This window comes from Dipodomys merriami, unplaced genomic scaffold (assembly GCF_024711535.1).
Source record: "Dipodomys merriami isolate MVZ:Mamm:240054 unplaced genomic scaffold, mDipMer1.0.p SCAF_63, whole genome shotgun sequence".
NCBI classification, from domain to species: Eukaryota; Metazoa; Chordata; class Mammalia; order Rodentia; family Heteromyidae; genus Dipodomys; species Dipodomys merriami.
The window spans coordinates 6,262,479-6,281,614 of record NW_027206213.1 but is presented as its reverse complement, the minus strand read 5'-3'; the positions used below and the strand labels follow the sequence as shown (position 1 = coordinate 6,281,614).

At 34.3% G+C, this 19,136-nt stretch overlaps 1 protein-coding gene across 7 annotated transcripts in view; it reads left to right on the top strand.

Annotated features, from left to right (window-relative positions):
• Ehbp1 (EH domain binding protein 1) overlaps window positions 1–19,136 on the top strand; it is a 305,708-nt gene that overhangs the window by 157,382 nt on the left and 129,190 nt on the right. For 4 of the 7 annotated variants that reach the window (XM_070004546.1, XM_070004547.1, XM_070004549.1 and 1 more), the window contains 3 exons: window positions 2,171–2,275; window positions 3,149–3,271; window positions 8,175–8,412. In XM_070004546.1, coding sequence (XP_069860647.1) covers window positions 2,171–2,275; window positions 3,149–3,271; window positions 8,175–8,412 — 466 coding nt within the window. The remainder of the gene's footprint in view (window positions 1–2,170; window positions 2,276–3,148; window positions 3,272–8,174; window positions 8,413–19,136) is intronic. The other 3 variants (XM_070004551.1, XM_070004550.1, XM_070004548.1) reach the window with 1 other exon arrangement.

The window sequence follows — 19,136 nt, the reverse complement described above, 5'->3', positions numbered from 1 at the left end:
ATGAAAAAAAATACAACAATTACTTTGGATTGTTAATGAGGAAATCATCAGAAAAAATATGATTATAGAGGAAATATTGAAAACATTCAGAAATATTATGATGTAAATGGTTTAGTCTTGTAAACATTCATTTTAGTATTATCTGAACAAATGTTCATATAGTACCTAAAACTCAGAGTGGAACAATATTAATATTTTAAAAGTAAGGACTAAGGACTTTTATTTCATTATTTCTAACAATGATTACTATATAAGATTTTTAACAAGTAAGTTCTGTTCTAAGTGATATTATATGTTTGAAAATAAAATAATTAAGATGTCTTAACTATTCAAAAGATATGAAATCTTTGAGCAGTTAAAATATTTTTTCAGCCTTGTAATTGCACATCTAGGAATATAGGTCAAATAAGTGATATTAATTATATAATCAAATGTATATATTAATAATACACAAGAGGTATGCTATTTCTGGAAACTAATAATATATTCAGTCTTCCTACTACTTAGTACATTAGTTGCAATTAAGGAATATTACTTTTTAAAATTCTTATTTTCAAAGTTAATAAGTCATTTGCAAATTAAAAAATATAACTAATAATGCATGAAAAAATCATTCATAACATTACCGATCACTTAATAGCTGATCCTCCATTTTTATTTTCAAAAACATATTTTTTAAAAAATTACAGTGTTACTACGATGGGTAATGGGAAGTAAATGGTATAATATATTAATGAATTCTACCTACTGAAATATTTGATACGTTGGCTTGAGTGAGAGTGAAGTTTAAAATTAGTGGCAGAATAAAATGGAAGAAGGTACTTTTTAGTCAGAACAGAAGCAGGACTAAGTCTTAGCTCTATTTACTGCTATTCAGATAGGATTGAAGAGTTCAGTTCAGGTTGTGTTTACTTGTTTTTCATGGTTTACTTTGACTAATTCAGGCAATTCACTCATGCAAAATAGATTTTCTCATGTGGACAAGAGAAATTAATGTTTATTGACTTTTCCAGTGTATTTTGCTTAAACATATTTCTAATAGTCAACTATTTTAGCAGTCATTTAAGTCTGTCTTAAGTTCATTTGTGTTTTCTTATAGGTTGTAAATTTTCTGAGGACAATTCTTTGTCTGTTTTTCTTTTCATCTTTGTGAAAAGAAAATGGAAGACTTGGCAATAGTAGTAAATAAATATTTGTTCAGCACATGAATGCATGAAGGAAACCATAATACAAATGTGTAAATGTATAATCTCTAATTTTGTTCAAATAAAACTTAGCATGAACATAAATTTGTAGTTTTGAGAAACAATAGTATTAATGTCAGACTTATGAATGTCTTCTATTTCTAACCATTTTCTTTCTCTCCCACTGAGTAGTCTGGATTTATTTGATTTATCATCATATCTAAAATATTCCCTAGTTGACTTTAGAAACATCAATTACTAACTAGAATATCCTAGTTGAGACTTGGTACTTGTGTAATTTTTATCCATTGAATGATAATTTCACATATGCAAAGTCATCTAAAATGTAACTAATTTGTTTATTGTTATGTGCAAAGTGAATTCTATGTTCATTTTTTCTTTTCATCCTTGTCTTTTTTATTCTGACTGCAATTGGCTATATTATAAGATTCTTAAAGTGAATACTGAAAAATTGACTTAAAAAACAGATTCTATATAAAATAGAAGTAGAAAATAGCCTGTTTACTTTTAGTATTGATTTTTAAAATTCTAGAATGTGAATTCTTATTATGTAAATGATTCATGTAGATATATTCTTAAAACAATTAGTTTAAATTTAGAGTATAAAATAAAAAATAAATGGTGAATATCAAATGATGCTTATTTCACTTGTAAAGTTTGTGTTTAAAACACAGTTTATTTTTACATATGGCAATATGTAATTGTTGAAAGCCAGTGTCGTTACGTGTTTATTAACATAGTTATTATGTTACTAACAAATGTTAAGAAATACTTTCTATCTTAAAATGAGTACAATATAATATTTACTTAATTACATCTGTTAAAGTTCATCAGAAATAACATCCCTGAATATTGTCTTAACTAACCAAACATCTTCTCTGTCTTTTTTAATAACAGCATGCTTCTGCTGCTCCTTAATTAAATGACCTTACCTTACATTTGTCTTGACTGGCTTCTGTTTACAGAAATTGTAAACCAGTTGAATGCTCTGAGCAGCTTAGATGAAGATCAAGATGACTGCATAAAACAAGCAAATATGCCTTCAGCTAAATCAGCCAGTTCCTCTGAAGGTCTAAGAGCTTTCCTCCTTTCTATCTGCTTCTGATTGCCTGTATTTACTATGACCTGCTACATCTTGACTTCTGTCTGTACTTAGTTGTCAGTTTTGTCTTTGTGTTCTTTGTACAGTGTTTTCTTTGGTAATTTGTAGTCCACCAACAGGCAATAAGATAACAGAATTTACCTTTGGCACAGTCTTGTATCAAGATCCTAAATAGTGATTTAAAAACATCTTCTGAGTTTAATACATCATAAAACATATTTCTTTAGTGATCTGATATATATTATATACATATATTATATTGCTTCTCTATTAAGGAATGAAATATTTTTTCTAAAAACCTGTTTTGTGCTTCTAAACTTGAATAAAATACAATTCAAATGAAAATGCCTTTTTTTTTTTTTTTTTGTCGGTCATGGGGCTTGAACTCCGGGCCTGGGCGCTGTCCCTCAGCTCTTCAGCTCAAGGCGAGCGCTCTACCACTTGAGCTACAGCGCCACTTCCGGTTTTCTGGTGGTTTATTGGAGATAGGAGTCTCACGGTCTCTCCTGCCCGGGCTGGCTTTGAACCGCGATCCTCAGATCTCAGCCTCCTGAGTAGCTAGGATTACAGGCGTGAGCCACCAGCGCCCGGCTCTGAAAATGCCTTTAATATAGTTAATTATCTCATATAATTTTCAAACTAGAGTACATGTACTTTTATTAATTTGACATGTTGGTATACTACAAAATACTTGAATGGCATTCTGCTATTGATAAAATAGTGTATCTCATCATTTGCAGGTATTATTAATGTGAATTTCTAAAGTTTGAAATGTTTCGTGAATGATTAATAGTTATACTTCACCTTAACTATAGTGGACTTTATGAATGCTTATTTTCAGAACTTATCAATAAACTTAACTTTTTGGATGAACCAGAAAAAGACTCAGTCACTGTGAATTCAAATCCATTTGATGAACCTGATGTAGAAGAATTAAATCCATTTGGAGATCCTGACTCAGAAGGTAGAAAGTTTTTCTATACTTTTACAGTGTTTGTAAGTTAAATTCTCTTGAACTACAATGTTCAGAAAAGTTTTACATCTGAGTTCTGGTGGCTCATGCCTATAATTCTAGCTACTTAGGAAACAGATCTGACAATCATGGTTCAAAGCTAAGTTGTGCGGGAAAAGTCCAGTTAACCAGTGAAAAGCTGAATGTGCAGGTATGGCTGAAGTGGTAGAGCATTAGACTTGAGCTAAAGGGGTAAGGGACAGTGCCCAGGCTCTAAATTCGAGCCCCCATACCAGCATAAAAGAAAGGAAAAGGAAATAAAGAAATAGAAAAGAAAAGAGATTGCTTGGGGGGATGCGGGAAAGAATGATGGAAGAGGTGACTTTGATTAAGATGCACTGTACTCATAAATTGACTTGTTGAATTGAAATCTCTTTGTACAACTATTTAAAAAACTTTGCTAAGATTTACTCAAAAGCTTTCTTTTGAATACTTTCTTTACAATAATAATATTTTGTTAGGCATCATTTTCAATTGTTCATTAATTTACTTTTCTACTGAGTTTTTTCAAAGAAAAAAAATCTTATATAGACCGTTACCTGGTTCCTGTATTTTAGCTCTGTGTTAGTTTGGTGAAACAGACAATAAAAGTCCAGTTTTAGAGATAATACTGTTTTTACCTAACTAGCGTGTAGTAAATTCTTATTCGGCAGATGCACCACCTGAGGTCATACTGTGGGATATACTAATATACTGATGTAGTTAGAGGTAGTTTCTCTCTCCATTTAGCTTTACTCTGATGTTTAGAGAATCTTACTATCCATCTGGTCCTATAACTATCTATATCTTTGGATTAAAATCCTAGTAGTGAGAATAAGTTGTGCATGTGTTAGCATAGGGCAGAGAAAATGAAAAACTACTGCATCCTGTCGATTTATCTTTTATCATACAAAGAGTAAAAATGCATTTTTTTCTTCCCCTAGTCATTTTTTTGTCAAGTAGTTTTAAACTCTTAAAGCTTGGATAAGGACTGTTGAAGAAGTGAGACTTGTTTAATTAAACTCTGTTCAAAGTAATGCAAGAATGATTAACCGCTGTTTATATCTTTTTGACTGCTCTTATGAAATCTTCATGAGCTTTTAGGAATTTTACTACTACTGTCTGTCATGGTGAAAATGAGGTTTTAGCTTCAGGATTCACTCTGTTAGAGCAATATCATTTCATAATCCTTTCTCCATCTTTACTTTTCCCTTTACTTTTCCCATCTTACCAGACTCCAAACTAGTAAGTTTAAATTAGTGAGATTTAATTTTGTTTGTGAGCTACATATTGTGAACATGCTTTAAATCTTAATAAGGGTTACAGCAAATCTTACAGGCAGACAGTTTAACTACCTCTTCTTGTAGATTATGAAACAGACTCCAGAACAGTTAAATGATTTGAACTTAAGGTAAATACAGGTGAGGATAGAATTAAGATTCCTAAACAAGTATCTTCTTTTGACTGCACAGATTCTCTTCAATTGTAAACTGCATATATCTGAGTATATATTCAGAAACATACTGCCAGGATATTTTGTGATAGCAGTAGTTGAGCTTTTCATTTCCAAATGATTCGAGTAACTTTTCTAAATATATGTGGCTCTGATTTCTGAGCAAAAGGGTAATAACATATAGTATTGAGTTTCTGTTTAAATTGATTTCAGTACTGATTTATTATTTTAACATATTAATATAATATTATACATTTTATAAATTCTGTATCATACTTCATAATTGCTTTTCAGTGATGCAGAGTAGTTCAGAGGGTTTTCAGTATAAAGACAATTTTTTTGGATAATGTCTAAAATATAGGTAATCTGACTTTAAAACTTAAAAGTTAGTACATTGTGGCTTGTACCTATAGTCCTATCTACTTGGGAAGTAGTCAGGATGTTCACTTGATTCCAAGAGTTTGAAACAAGCCTGGAAATAATTAAAACATCCCTTTTCAAAAAATTATAATTAAATTGAAAGCTAAAATTTAAGTAATACATATCATTCATAAAACATTTTTAAAATAATAACCAGATTAAGTTGCTTGAAATGTCACTCATGAAACAAAATTTTCTTAAGAATTTCAATAACCAATTTTATACTTTCTAATAATAATTTTGGTAGAATTTCCTGTCATAATTAAATTTTTTTTTGTACCAGTGCTGAGTTCAGAATTGTATTGTTTCTTAGAGGGGTTTTTTGTGGTTTTTTTTCCCCCTTATCAAGCTAACTCTTTATCATTTGAGCCACAGCTCCTCTTCTGGCTCTTTTCTGGTTAACTAAGATTCAAGTCTTACAGACTTTCCTGCCCAGACCGGTCTCAACCCATGACCCTTAGAACGCATCCTAGTGAGTAGCTAGGATTATAACCATGAGCCACTGGCCTGGCTAAAATTACTTTTAATGTATTATTATTTTTTACTCTCTAAAATATTTTGCAAATTTGTGAAATTTTTATTTTTATTAAATTAGCTTACAAGTTGAAATTTGAAATAGTAAAATATTGAATAATTTCGTATAACAGATCTGAGTATACTGGTATGATTTTCATATAACTCTTTCAGCTTGAAGATTCTTGTGTTAGCCTAATTATTAATTACATCCAAGTTGATTGAAACAATATTTCAAAAATCTCTAAAAATGTAGCTTTGGGGCTAGGGCTATAATTAAATGTTAGAGTGTGTGCTTAGAATGTACAAAGCTCTAGGTACAATCCTCAGTACCAAAAATAAATAAATAAAATGTAAGCATTTGTAACATACAGAAATCTATTGTCTAGAGTCTTCGAGAAAACAAGTTCAGTGATGTATGGGTATATATTCTCTTTAGTCCAAAATAAAATTTTGGATACCTACATGGGTCTGTGCTGATGTAATTAGCAAGGAAGATTTAAAATTTTTATGTCTTACTTTCTTTCAAGAACAAATGTGTTATATTTCTATTCGTATGAAAAATTAATGCTACGCTTTTAAGAAGTTTAAAATGTCCAAAATTCAACAATGGTTGAATTTTTATTGTGTTTGACCAAGTATAGTAAATAAATACATAAATGTAAGTAAAATTCAAAAACAAAATTTAAAATTCTATTTCCATTACACATCTCAGTTGGTGTGGAGAAGCTCTTGGTCCATCCTACATTTATCATAGTTATATTTAAATCATTATATGATCTGCTGAGTGTTTCCCTGCTCTTAATTTTGTAAAAATATGTCCCCCCAAAGCAAACACTGCCCCAAAAGTAAGGCAAAGTAAATGTACTTAATTTTAAGTGATAAAGCAAAAATTTTAGGTTTGTTTAAAGGTACTTATCTGTAGGAGAAGTCAGGTTATTAGAAGAATAGATCAAACATCTGCAGTGCAACACTAAATGCTCTGCATCCTGAGCATTTTTGGTTTGTCTTCAATGGTAGGCAGTCTCCTTGGAACCATATATCCCCAGATTCCAAGGTGTATGGTGTTAGAATTTCCAAAGGCTATCATAAAATATTACCAATCTAAAGAGATTGCCAATCAAGAGAAGTAGACAGATATCTTAAATATTATATTTTTAACGTCAAAAAATATGTTGTTTCATAATTACTTTTTTGTGATACGGGGCCTCATATTTGCAGACATTCTTGCTAGTGAGCCATACCTCCAACCATAGTTTTTGTTCCTGATTTTTTAGATAAAGTGTTGCTTCCCGCGTAGGTATTTACAATCCACTATGTTAGGCTTCTCTTGTTGCTAAGATAACAGATATATGCACAGGCCAGCTTTCTATTGAAAAGTCTCTATAACTCTTTTTCTGCGTGAGCTGGTTGTGAGTTGGCTATGAGCTTCAGTCCTAACAATTTTAACTTTTCAAGCACTAGGATAAGCAACATGAACCTGTGATGCTAAGCCTCATTAGTTTGCCCCATAGTTTATTAATTTAAGGATTTTATTTTGTTTGGTTGGTACTGAGGTTTGAACATGTTTTCATCCTTGCTAGGTAAGTGCTCTGTCATTTGGGCTACACCCATAGTCCAAGCCTGAAATTCTTTTTTTTTTAAATTGTGAAAATACTGTACAGAGGGGTTACAATTACATGGGCAAGAATAATGAGTACATTTCTTATCAAGCATTGCAGCCTCCTCCTTTGTTTCCCCTTCCCATCCCATCTCCTTCCTCACCCAACCTTCCTCCCCCCCCACCCCCAAAAAAATTGTAAAGTTCGTTTTTGACATAATAACTTGACATCTCATTGTTGCAATGGGTCCACCTGTATCCTATTTAAACGATTTGTTTTTTTCCCTTCCCCTCCACAAATTATAACAACATCAAATACAGTGAAAGCAGGGGTTATACCGTGGGGGAGGGACATACAAAGCAACAAAGAAATAATCTTATAAATGTGTTAGAAACGATCACATGAAAGAAAAAAAACATTTGAATACATATCTTAGGGTTCATTTCCCTAACATCAACTTATCTGACCTTTTCTGCTTGACTCAGACATATACTAGTTATTGCAAATAAGAGAAACCATGGGACCTATGTTTCTTCGGGCCTGGCTTACTTTACTTCATATAATTTTTTCTAAGTCTTTCCATTTCCTAACAAATGGGACAATATCATTCTTTCTGATGGAGGCATAGAATTCCATTGTGTATATATATCATATTTTCTTGATCCATTCATCTACTGAGGGGCATCTGGGTTGGTTCCATATCTTAGCTATGGTAAATAAGGCTGCAATAAACATAGTCGTGCTGGTAGCTTTAGTGTGGTCTTGTTTTTGAACATTTGGGTAAATGCCCAAAAGTGGGATTCAAGCCTGAAATTCTTGAAAATACTAAAAATGTAAGACAGTATCATATGCCATTAATTTAACTTACCTTTTAATATTATTTTTATAGAACCAATCACTGAAAAAGCTTCACCTAAACATCCAGAGGAATATTTTTATAATAACAGCTATCATCCCTTTAAAGATGTACAGACTTCACAGTATTTGAACCCATTTGATGAGCCAGAAACTTTTGTAACTATAAAGGATTCTCCTCCCCAGTCTACAAAAAGAAAAAATATAAGACCCGTGGACATGAGCAAGTACCTGTATGCTGATAACTCTAAAACTGAAGAAGAGTTGGATGAGTGAGTACATTTTATTTTGGTACCAGCACAGATTATTCTGTATACTAAGTAAAGAGATCCTTCTGTAATATAGATGGGGAAAAGTGTTTTAAAGTTTATCTTGTACTATCTAACTCATTTCCTATCTGATTTTTAGTCTTAACCTTTTTTCTCTATCCTCTTCCATGTGAGTGTATATTTACCCTAAGCTTACAGATAAGGGAGATTGTTCATCTACTCTCTGGTTGGAATTCCAATTATGTCTTCCTATAGAAATTATGCTGTAAATCACATTTAGTTGTTTTTAATCAAATGCTGTGGGACACTGTAGTTTATACTATAATTCTGATGTTGACTTACTGAGAATTGCTCAAATCCAGATAATAAGACCATAACATTAATAAATGAGTGGTTTTCACAGTTCAATATGAATAGATAGTGTTATTTGAGCTACTATTTTGCTCAAATCTTGGGTGGAGATATACAGGGATATGTTCACATTGGTTTTTTTGTTTTTTGGTTTTTTTGTCAGTCGTGGGGCTTGAACTCTGGGCTTGGGCGCTGTCCCTGTGCTTTTCAGCTCAATGCAAGTGCTCTTACTGCTTGAGCCACAGGACCACTTCCACGTTCACATTGTAATCAAGAGTTATATAGTATCTATAGATCATGTCTTTGTTTCTAAAAGGCAAAATAAAAAATCAGTATGGGTCTTAGAGTTTGTTTCACTTAGCATCATCTTATATGGTCAAATCTAAATAGCTATTCTTGCTAGGAATATCCTAGACATATACTAATTATTACAAACAAAGGAAACCAAACAAGACATGGACATAAGAGGTTTTTCTTTGTTGTTTTTGTTTTAATGTACTATGTGATTTCTTGTGCTTTTTTTTTGTTTTGTTTGTGTGTTTTTCCCCTCTATGTTTATCCCTTGTCACTGGATTTGATTTTGGTACCCTGAGTATAGTATATGTTTATCTGAATTAGGGAAGGGAAGGGGAACAACAAAATGGTGAGACAAAGGACAAAAGGGTAACCAATGCAACAGCAATACTCACAAGACAATATGTTGGAAGTTATCTATACCACTGATGTCGAGAACTTTCGGGGGGGGGGAGTAGGAGAAAAATGTGGGAGGGGGAAACAAGTTTGACCAGAAATGTACTCATTACCTTACTTATGTAACCGTAAGCCCTCTGTATATTACCTTGACAATAAAAAAAAAAAGGTGACATTGATCAAGATGCATTGTATTCATAAACTGCTTTGGTGAATGGCAGCTCCTTTGTACAACTACTTAAAGATAATAAAATATATATATATACAAAAAATCACTATGAGGTACCAAAAAACCTAAAAATAGAACTTCCTGTGGTCCAGGCATTCACCAAAAGGAATATAAGTCAGGATATAATGAGGTATTTTATTGTTGTTTTGGTAGTGGGCCTTGAACTCAGGTCCTGGGTGCTGTATCTGAGCTCTTTTGCTCAAAGCTAGCACTCTACCACTTTGAGCCACAGTTCCACTTCTGGTTTTCTGATAGTTAATTGGAGATAAGAGTCTTGCTAGAGGAAGTGGCGCTGTAGCTCAAGTGGTAGAGGGCTCGCCTTGAGCTGAAGAGCTGAGGGACAGCGCCCAGGCCCAGAGTTCAAGTCCCATGACCAACCAAAAAAAAAAAAAAAAAGAGTCTTGCTAGACTGTCTTGTCTGGGTGCCTTTGAACCAAAATCCTTGGATTTTAGCTAGGATTACAAAATCAGGCATGAGCTACCAGCACCCAGCAACAGAGGTATCTGATATCCACGTTTATTGCAGTACTATTAAAAATAGTTAAGCTGTGGGAACAGCCCAGCCCAGATGTCCTTGAGTTGATCAAGAAAACATCATATATGCCTGCAAAAAATGGAATATTGTTCAGCCATAAAGAGAGTATTATTGCCTTAGTAGATACAAATTGAGCCTAATCTAAAGGCTATTCTATACCTGCCTTAAAAGCCTTATGGCAAGGTCCAAATGAATCAAACTAATTTTAAGTAATTTAACTACATCCCACACAACGCCCAAAAATACTTAAGGAATATAAAAATCAAACTAGAATTCGAAAGTTAAACTTTGCTGTCAGATAAACCATCAGATTTATCAGGTATGTAAAGAAGCAAGAAAATCCTGATTGCCATGATAAGAGAACTTAATCATTAGATAAAGACACAGAAATGAGATAGATAATGGAACTAATAAACAGTAAAATAACTACTATATATTCCAGATTTTCAGAAAAGTGAAGCAAAAGATGAATATGGATAGTGTAAAATCCAAACTGAATTTATAAGAGATGAGAAATTCAAAGTCTTGAGATGAAAAATATACTGGAAAGGACTATATCATATTTAAAAATGTCAGTGAAACTAAACACAGCAGAAACCTTCTAGATTGAAACATAAGGAAAAGAAAATGAACAGAGGATTGGTGAGCTATGGGACAACTTCAGGTGGCCTAATGTTGTATAATTGGAATTCTAAAAGGAAGACGATGAAGGAAATAGAAAAAAATATTTGAAGAATATTTGAAGAGTTAAAATTTTAGAAGTTGAAAAAATACATAAACCTACAGGTCCATGAAGCAGAATGAACCCATGCACAAAAAAACATGAAGAAAACTCAAGTTTCCCAAAACAAGAAATTCAAAGTGTGGTTTGAAGAAAGTGTGCTTCATTTTTTAAAATTTAATTTAATTGTAAAGGTGTGATGTACAGAGGGGTTACAGTTACATAAGTAAGGTAATGAGTACATCCTTGTTGAACATGGTTACCCCCTCCCTCCTTTTTCTCCTACTTTCCTTCCTTCTGCAACCTCCCACCCCCCAAGTGGTAAAGTTCATTTCCAGCATAGTGTCTGTTGCATTGGTTCCCCCTTTTTCCTTTGTCTCATTTTGTTATTCCCCTTCCCTTCCACAAATCAGATAAACATATATCCAAGACACAGGGTACCAAAATCAAAACCAATGACAACAGGGAATAAACCAAGGAAAATAAATGAAAGAAAAAAGAAATAACTTCATACAGTACATTAAAAACAGCACACAAAACTTTCGTTTCCATATCCTGGAGTTCATTTCGATTAGCATCATTTTATATGGTCATATGTACATAGCTATTGAACTATTGTGATCCTCTGCTAGGGACTATCCTAAACATATACTAATTATTACAAATGAGGGAAACCATGGAGCCTATGCTTCTTTGGGTCTGGCTTACTTCACTTACTATGATTTTTTCCAAGTCTTTCCATTTCCTTACAAATGTGGCGATGACATTCTTTCTGATAGAAGCATAGAATTCTATTGTGTATATATACATTTTCTTGATCAATTCATCATCTACTGAGGAACATCTAGGTTGGTTCTGTATCTTAGCTATGGTGAATAATGCTTCAATAAACATAGTTGTGCTGGTAGCTTTAGTGTGGCCTTGTTTGTGTTTGTTGGGTAAATGCCCAGGAGTGGGATTGCTGGATGATGGGGTCGTTCTATACTTAGTCCTTTGCAGAACCTCCATACTGCTTTCCAGAATGCTTAAATCAGTTTACATTCCAACCAACAGTGTAGTAGTGTTCCCTTTGGGCCACATTCCAGCCAGCATCTACTATTATTGTTTTCTTGATAATGGCCACTAACTGGGGTAAGTGGAATTAAAAACTACTAAAAGAAAATGAGAGCCTGTCAGCACAAAGGGAGGGGGTAGATAAACTTTTCCAAAGATCCCAAGCTGAAAGAATTACCCGCAGATTTGCTCTGCAGAAAATATTTTTAATAAGTCAGGCTTGAGGAAATTAGCATCACTTAGAAATTTGGATCTAAACAAAGAAATGGAAAGCACAGGAAAAGCTGAAAAATATATTTATGTGTTTATAATTGACTGTATTCTTTAAAAATGTCTTTAAAACAATCATTTAAGTCTTAAAAATAATAATGTACGCTAGGTACGAGTGGTTCATGCTTGTAATGAACAACTCAAGAGACAAAATCTGGAGAATCAGGATTTGAAGCCAGCCCAGGCAAAACAGTCCATGAGATTCCAACTCCAAAATAACTAGTACAGAGCTATGATTGCAGGTGTGATTCAAGTAATAGAGCTGACACCTGGAAAGGAAAGATGAGAAAGTATAAGGTCCTGAGTTCAAACCCTTGTGTTCCCCAAAATAACAAATATTATTGGAAGTTGAATTTTATAACATGGAGAAGTAAAATGTATGACTATTTAGTATAAAGACTGAGAGTAGCAAAACTAAAGGATACCATTATAACATTCCCATAGATAATCTTACTTGGAAGTAGAGTATCTTCTTTTCACAAATAATATAATTATGTAAAGAAACCATAGTTTTCAAAAAAGATACTATAATTGAAAACTAAATTAACAAGTTATAAGGCATATGATCAATATATAAACTCAATTATATTTTTTCTGTAGTTTAGTAAACTGTCTGAAATAGGCATTTAAAAAAATATGAACTAGAGGAAGGGCTCAAGTACCAGCTGTGAGCAAAAAAGCCAAATGAAAGGTCAAGGCTCTGAGTTCATGTCCTCCCCTCCCCCCAACAAGTTAAAAGATACCATTTTTCAGGGGCTGATTGTATAGCCACAGTGCAGGATCCTTGGGCAATCCCTAGCCAAAAAGAAAAACAAACAAAAGTGTAAAAGTATCCAAATAAAATCCTTCTGAAAATATCTGAAGAAACGTGAGCATTATCTGTACAGTGAAAACAGAACATTGGTGAGAGAAAATAGTATATCAATGGAAATATTATACCTATATATTCAAAGATATAACTTAAAAAATTAAATACAGAAATTCCTCACCTGTCATGGAAGTTATATTCCAAAGACCCCTGAAATAGTTGAAATTCTGCAAAGTAGCAGTAGTAAGTTTATTTAATTATATATTTTAAGGCTTTATAAACCCCTCCTACTCTCCTATAAAGCTTTCCTACTCTCTTCTTAAACTAAATTAACATTTTTAATTGTTTTAGACAATTATAATTAAAATCAGTAAAGTCACAAATATTATATACTTATATACAGTGCAAAATCTCACAATGTAGCGAAAATTCCATGATACAGAATTCAATTAAAAAAAAAAAACCACAATAGGGACAATAGGGGTTGGAGATTTAGCTCAGTGGAAGAGCATTTGCTTAGCAAGTGCAAGGCCCCGAGTCTGGTCCTGGTCTGTGTACTAAACAAACACACAAACAAACCCGCAATATAGGGAAGCTGCAATAAGTAAACCATGGTATAGCTAAGGATGGCCGTGGTTGTACAAGGGGTTTCAGGCGTACAAATAAGATTATGAGTACAGTGTATCTTGATCACTATTATGCCATCCATTGATTCCCCTCATTTCTACCAATCCTATCTATACCCTCAAGTCACATAGTGTAGTTCAACTTTTATATAATGTACACTAAGTATAATGATTGTATCTGTCTACCCTTCCTCCATTCACAAAGACATTCTTTTTTATTGATTTAGAGATTCAACTCTGTGTGAGGACTATCCAGAAACACAGAACCTAGGGGCTTGGGTTGGAAATAGGAGAAGGAGAGAAGAGATGGAAGTCAGGTAGGGAGGGAAAAAGGGGAGGGGAAGAGAGGGGCTGGAGGTAGGGAGGAAGAAAGGAGATTTATTAAGGGGAATTGGCTTGTGAAAGTCTGAAATTCCATCATAGGCTGCCTATAAACTGGAGATCCTGGATGTCTACAGTATGGCCTAGTGCAACTCCAGAAGCCTGAGAACCTTGGGCTGGAAAGTTTTTAAGTCTAAAAACTAAGGTCTGGAGTTCCTGGAGTTCTGATATTCAAGCCCAGAAGAAAAAATGTTTGCCAGTTCCAGAAAGATCTGTTTGCCTTTCCTCTATTCTTGTTCTATCCAGGCTTCCTATGTTGAAGGGAAGGGGGGGTCGGCCTACTCTGTGGTTGGTTCAGACATACACACCAGTCTTCTCTGAAAACATCCTCACAGACACCCAGAATTACTTAATCTAGTAAAACTTTTACATTCAGAAGCATTAAAAAAAAAACCCTTACCATATACAGAATTTAACTAAAGTGCAATATCATTTCTGATAGAGACATAGAATTCCGTTGTGTATATATACCACATTTTCTTGATCCATTCATCTACTGAGGGGCATCTGGATTGGTTCCATATCTTAGCTCTGGTAAATAATGCTTCAATAAACATAGTTGTGCTGGTAGCTTTAGTATGGTCTTGTTTGTGATCATTTGGACAAATGCCCAAAAGTGGGATTGCTGGGTCATAGGGGAGCTCTATGTGGAGTCTTTTTTTTGAGGGGGGAGGGGGGTGTCGGTCGTAGGGCTTGAACTCTGGGCCTGGGTGCTGTCCATGCGCTCTTCAGCTCAAGGCGAGCACTCTACCACTTGAGCCACAGGTCCACTTCCAGTTTTCTAGTGGTTTATTGGAGATAAGAGTCTCACAGACTTTCCTGCGCTGGCTGGCTTTGAACCGCGATCCTCAGATCTCAGCCTCCTGAGTAGCTAAGATTATAGGCCTGAGCCACTGGCACCTGACTTATGTGGAGTCTTTTGAGGAACCTCCACACTACTTTCAAAAGTGGTTGAACAAGTTTACACTCCCACCAACAATGCAGTAGGGTTCCCTTCTGTCCACATCTTCTCCAGCATCTGTTGTTATTAGAGTTTTTTGTTTGTTTGTTTTTGTTCTGCTTATGCAGTGCTGGGCCTCATGCATGCAAGGCAAGCACTCTACCACTGAGCCACCTTCCCAGCCCTAGAGTTCTTGATTAAAGCCATTCTAACTGGGGTGAGGTGGTATCTCAATGTTGTTTTGATTTGCATTTCTTTTATAGCTAGGGAGGTTGAGCATTTCTTCACGTGTCTATTGGCCATCCTTCTTTCCTCTTCAGAGAAGTTACTCTTTAAGTCTTTAGCCCACTTATTTATTGGGCAGTTGTTTCTTTGAGGATTTGTTGTTGGGGGATTTAATTTTTTGAGTTCCAGGTATATTTTAGATATGAGACCCTTGTCTATTGTATGGCTAGAGAAGATCTTCTCCCAATCCATAGGCTTTCTATTGATCTTGCTAGCTATGACCTTTGCCATGCAGAAGCTCTGCAATTTCATGCAATCCCATTTGTCCAACTTTTCTTTGATTTGTTGTGTTTCTGGGTCTCTATTAAGAAAATTTTGGCCTGTGGCAAGGAGACCTAGGGTTTCTCCTATTCCATCCTGTAATGTTTTCAGTCTCTACTTTGACTCCGAGGTCTTTGATCCATTTGGAGTTGATTCTGGTGCAGGGTGATATACAAGGATCTAGCTTTAGTTTTCTACAAGTGATTAACCAGTTTTGCCAGCACCATTTACTGAAGAGGCTGTCTTTCTTCCATTCTATTTTTTTTTTTTTTTTTTTTTGGGTCTGGTCGTGGGGCCTGAACTCTGGGCCTGAACGCTGTCCCTCAGCTCTTCAGCTCAAGGCTAGTACTCTACCACTTGAGCCATAGCACCACTTCTGACTTTTTTCTTTTTGCTTATGTGGTGCTGGGGAATCGAACCCAGGGCCTCAGGCATGGAAGGCAAGCGCTCTACCACTGAGCCAACTTCCCAGCCCTCCATTCTATTTTTTTTAGCTCCCTTTTCAAAGATTAAGTGGCTATAGGTCTGTGGGTTCATTTCTGGGTTTTCAATTCTATTCCATTAGTCCTGAGGTCTATTCTTGTGCCAGTTAGGAAATGGAAAGACTTGGAAAAGATTATATGAAGTGAAGTAAGCCAGGCCCAAAGACACATGGGTCCCATGGTTTCCCTTATTTGCAATAACTAGTATATGTCTGAGACAAGCAGAAAAAGTCAGATAAGTTGATGTTAGACGAAATGAACCCCAAGATAAGGACTCAAATGGTTTTTCTTTCTTGCTATCTTATAAATATGCTAAATATGCTAACATATTCATAAGATATTTCTTTGTTGCTTTTTATGTCCTTCCCCCACGGTATAACCCCTGTTTTCACTGTATTTGATATTGGTATAATTTGTGGAAGGGAAGGGGAAAAAAATTGCTTAAATAGGGATACAGGTGGGCCCATTGCAACAATGAGATGTACAAGATGTTATGTCAAAAAACGAACTTTACAACTTTGGCACCGGGGGGGGGGGGGGGGGAGATGGGGGGGAGGGGTGGAGATGGGAAGGAATGGGTAGGGGAAACAAAGGAGGAGGCAACAAAGCTTGATAAGAAATGTAATCATTACCTTGCTCTGGTAATTGTAACCCCTCTGTATGGTACTTTCACAATCTAAAAAAAAATACCTAAAGCAAAAAAATAAAATGCAATATCCATTTAAAGAAGAGAATAAAAACATTGAACTGTTAGAAAGCTGGGAGACAAATCTAAATGTCCCTGGATATGTACAATTTTCTTTTTTCTCTTTCCCTTTTTCTTTGTTTGTTTATTGCTGAGTCCTGAGGTATGAACTCGGGGCCTGGGTGCTGTACCTGAACAACTTTTGCTCAAGGCTAGCACCCTACCACTAGAGCTACAACTCTACTTCTGGCTTTTTGATGGTTTATTGAAGAAAGAATTTCATGGACTCTTTCTTCCCTGGGCTGGCTTCAAACTGTGATCTTCAGAGCTAAGCCTCCTTAGCTAGGATTATAGCCATTGGCCTACAGATTAAAAAAATTTTTTTTAAATAGAATGCAAAATGCACAACAAATCAGAGTGAAAAATACTTCAATTTGAACTTAAAAAATTAAGTTCTTCTTTCTTTATAAAACCCTTATTAAGGGGCTGGGAAGGTGGCTCAGTGGTAGAGTGGTTGCCTTGCATGCATGAGGCCCTGGGTTCAATTCCTCAGCACCACATAAGCAGAAAAAGCTGGAAGTGGTGTTGTGGCTTATGTGAAAGTTTTTAACCTAGTAACAAAGGAGGGAAATACTTGAACAGACATTTCACAAAAGAAAATGGCAACAAATGTAAAACCGTTCATCTTCATTAGTCATCAGTTAAGGGTGTTGGAGGCAGGAGCACTGCAAGTTTGAGGTCAGTCTAGGCTCTATAGTGAGAACCCTCTCAAAATAAAACAGCAACAACTTATAATAAAATCAAAATAAACAACACAACACAACAAAAACATAATAAAATCATGCTTAAGTTTTAAATTATTTCAACCATTTTAGCAAACAAATTTGTCAGTATCTAAAAATATTATACATACAACCTAACCAGTCTGTTCCTAGATATTCACAAAAAAAAGTGAAAGAAAATGCAAGACTTTTATAATAAAACTGGAGAAAGTCAAATGCTTTTTAGTAGGGAAATGAATAAGTAAATTGCAGTATATCCATACAATGGAATACTATGTAGTAATCAAGAAAACAAACTATTTCTTACTTCATGTATTATTTTGAAAATCATTGTGCTGATTGAAAGAAGCCAAACCAGGGCTGGGAAGGTGGCTCAGTGGTAGAGCGCTTGCCTTGCATGCCTGAGGCCCTGGGTTCGATTCCTCAGCACCACATAAGCAAAAAGAAAAAAGCCGGAAGTGGCGCTGTGGCTCAAGTGGTAGAGCGCTAGCCTTGAGCTGAAGAGCTGAGGGACAGCACCCAGGCCCAGAGTCCAGGCCCCATGAACGGACCCAAAAAAAAAAAAAAAAAAAAAAAAAGAAGCCAAACCAGAAAAAAAAAGTACATGCTGTATTGTACTATTTATTGGAAATTTTAGGGTATTCAAACAAGAGAAAGCAGGGAAGTGGTTGCCTATTGATCAGAACTAAAAGGGAGAGACTTAAAAGGGACGTTTTTCAAAGGGAACTTTTGGGGGAATGGAAATATTTTTATCTTGATTGTGGTATTTGGGTTTCACAATCGTATATATGAGGGAAACAAACTCACCAAATTATACATAAGGCTGGACCATTTTATTATTAAGTATCAATAGCTAACTAAAATGCTAACTAAAATGGTTTTAATAAGAAAAACAGGAGGAGGTAACAATGCTCCATAGGAAATGTACTCATTGCCCTACTCATATAACTTTAACCCCTCTGTATAGTATTTTATAAAAATATCAAATATATATTTTATAAAATATATATTAAAATATATATTAAACAAACAAGAAAAGCATTCTTTAATTGTATTAAAAACAATGTCATGTCACCTGAATAATAATAATGATAATAGTAATAATAATCCATACTAGAAATTCTTGGGCCTCTGAATTTCTTTGATTTAAATAATGGATATAGGACAAGTGATAGCTATAAAATAATAAATAATAATAATAAAATATAAAATATAAATTATATAATATAAAATATAAAAATAATATAAATATAAAAATATATATAAATATAATTTTATATAAAAAATAAAAAAATAAAGAATATAAATGATAGGTTTACTTGCAGTGGATCTTTGCTTTCCTTGGAAACATATGAACTTTCCCAATATTTAAATATTGGGAAAATACTCTTTAACAATAGGAATATTTTTCAAAATATGGTACATGTGGATTGAAAGAAAAAAGCCCCTTTGATGAATAAAAGTTGAGTAATTGATTTGTATAAAGGGAGAAATATAATCTACTATAGATTTTTTAACTCCTGTTTAAGAACTATTTTACTTTTAGGAGCTGTACTTTGTAAGAGGCATTGATGACTTAGAGGTGAGCAAGTTGAGCAAGTCATTAAAGTGTCTATAGAAACTACTCA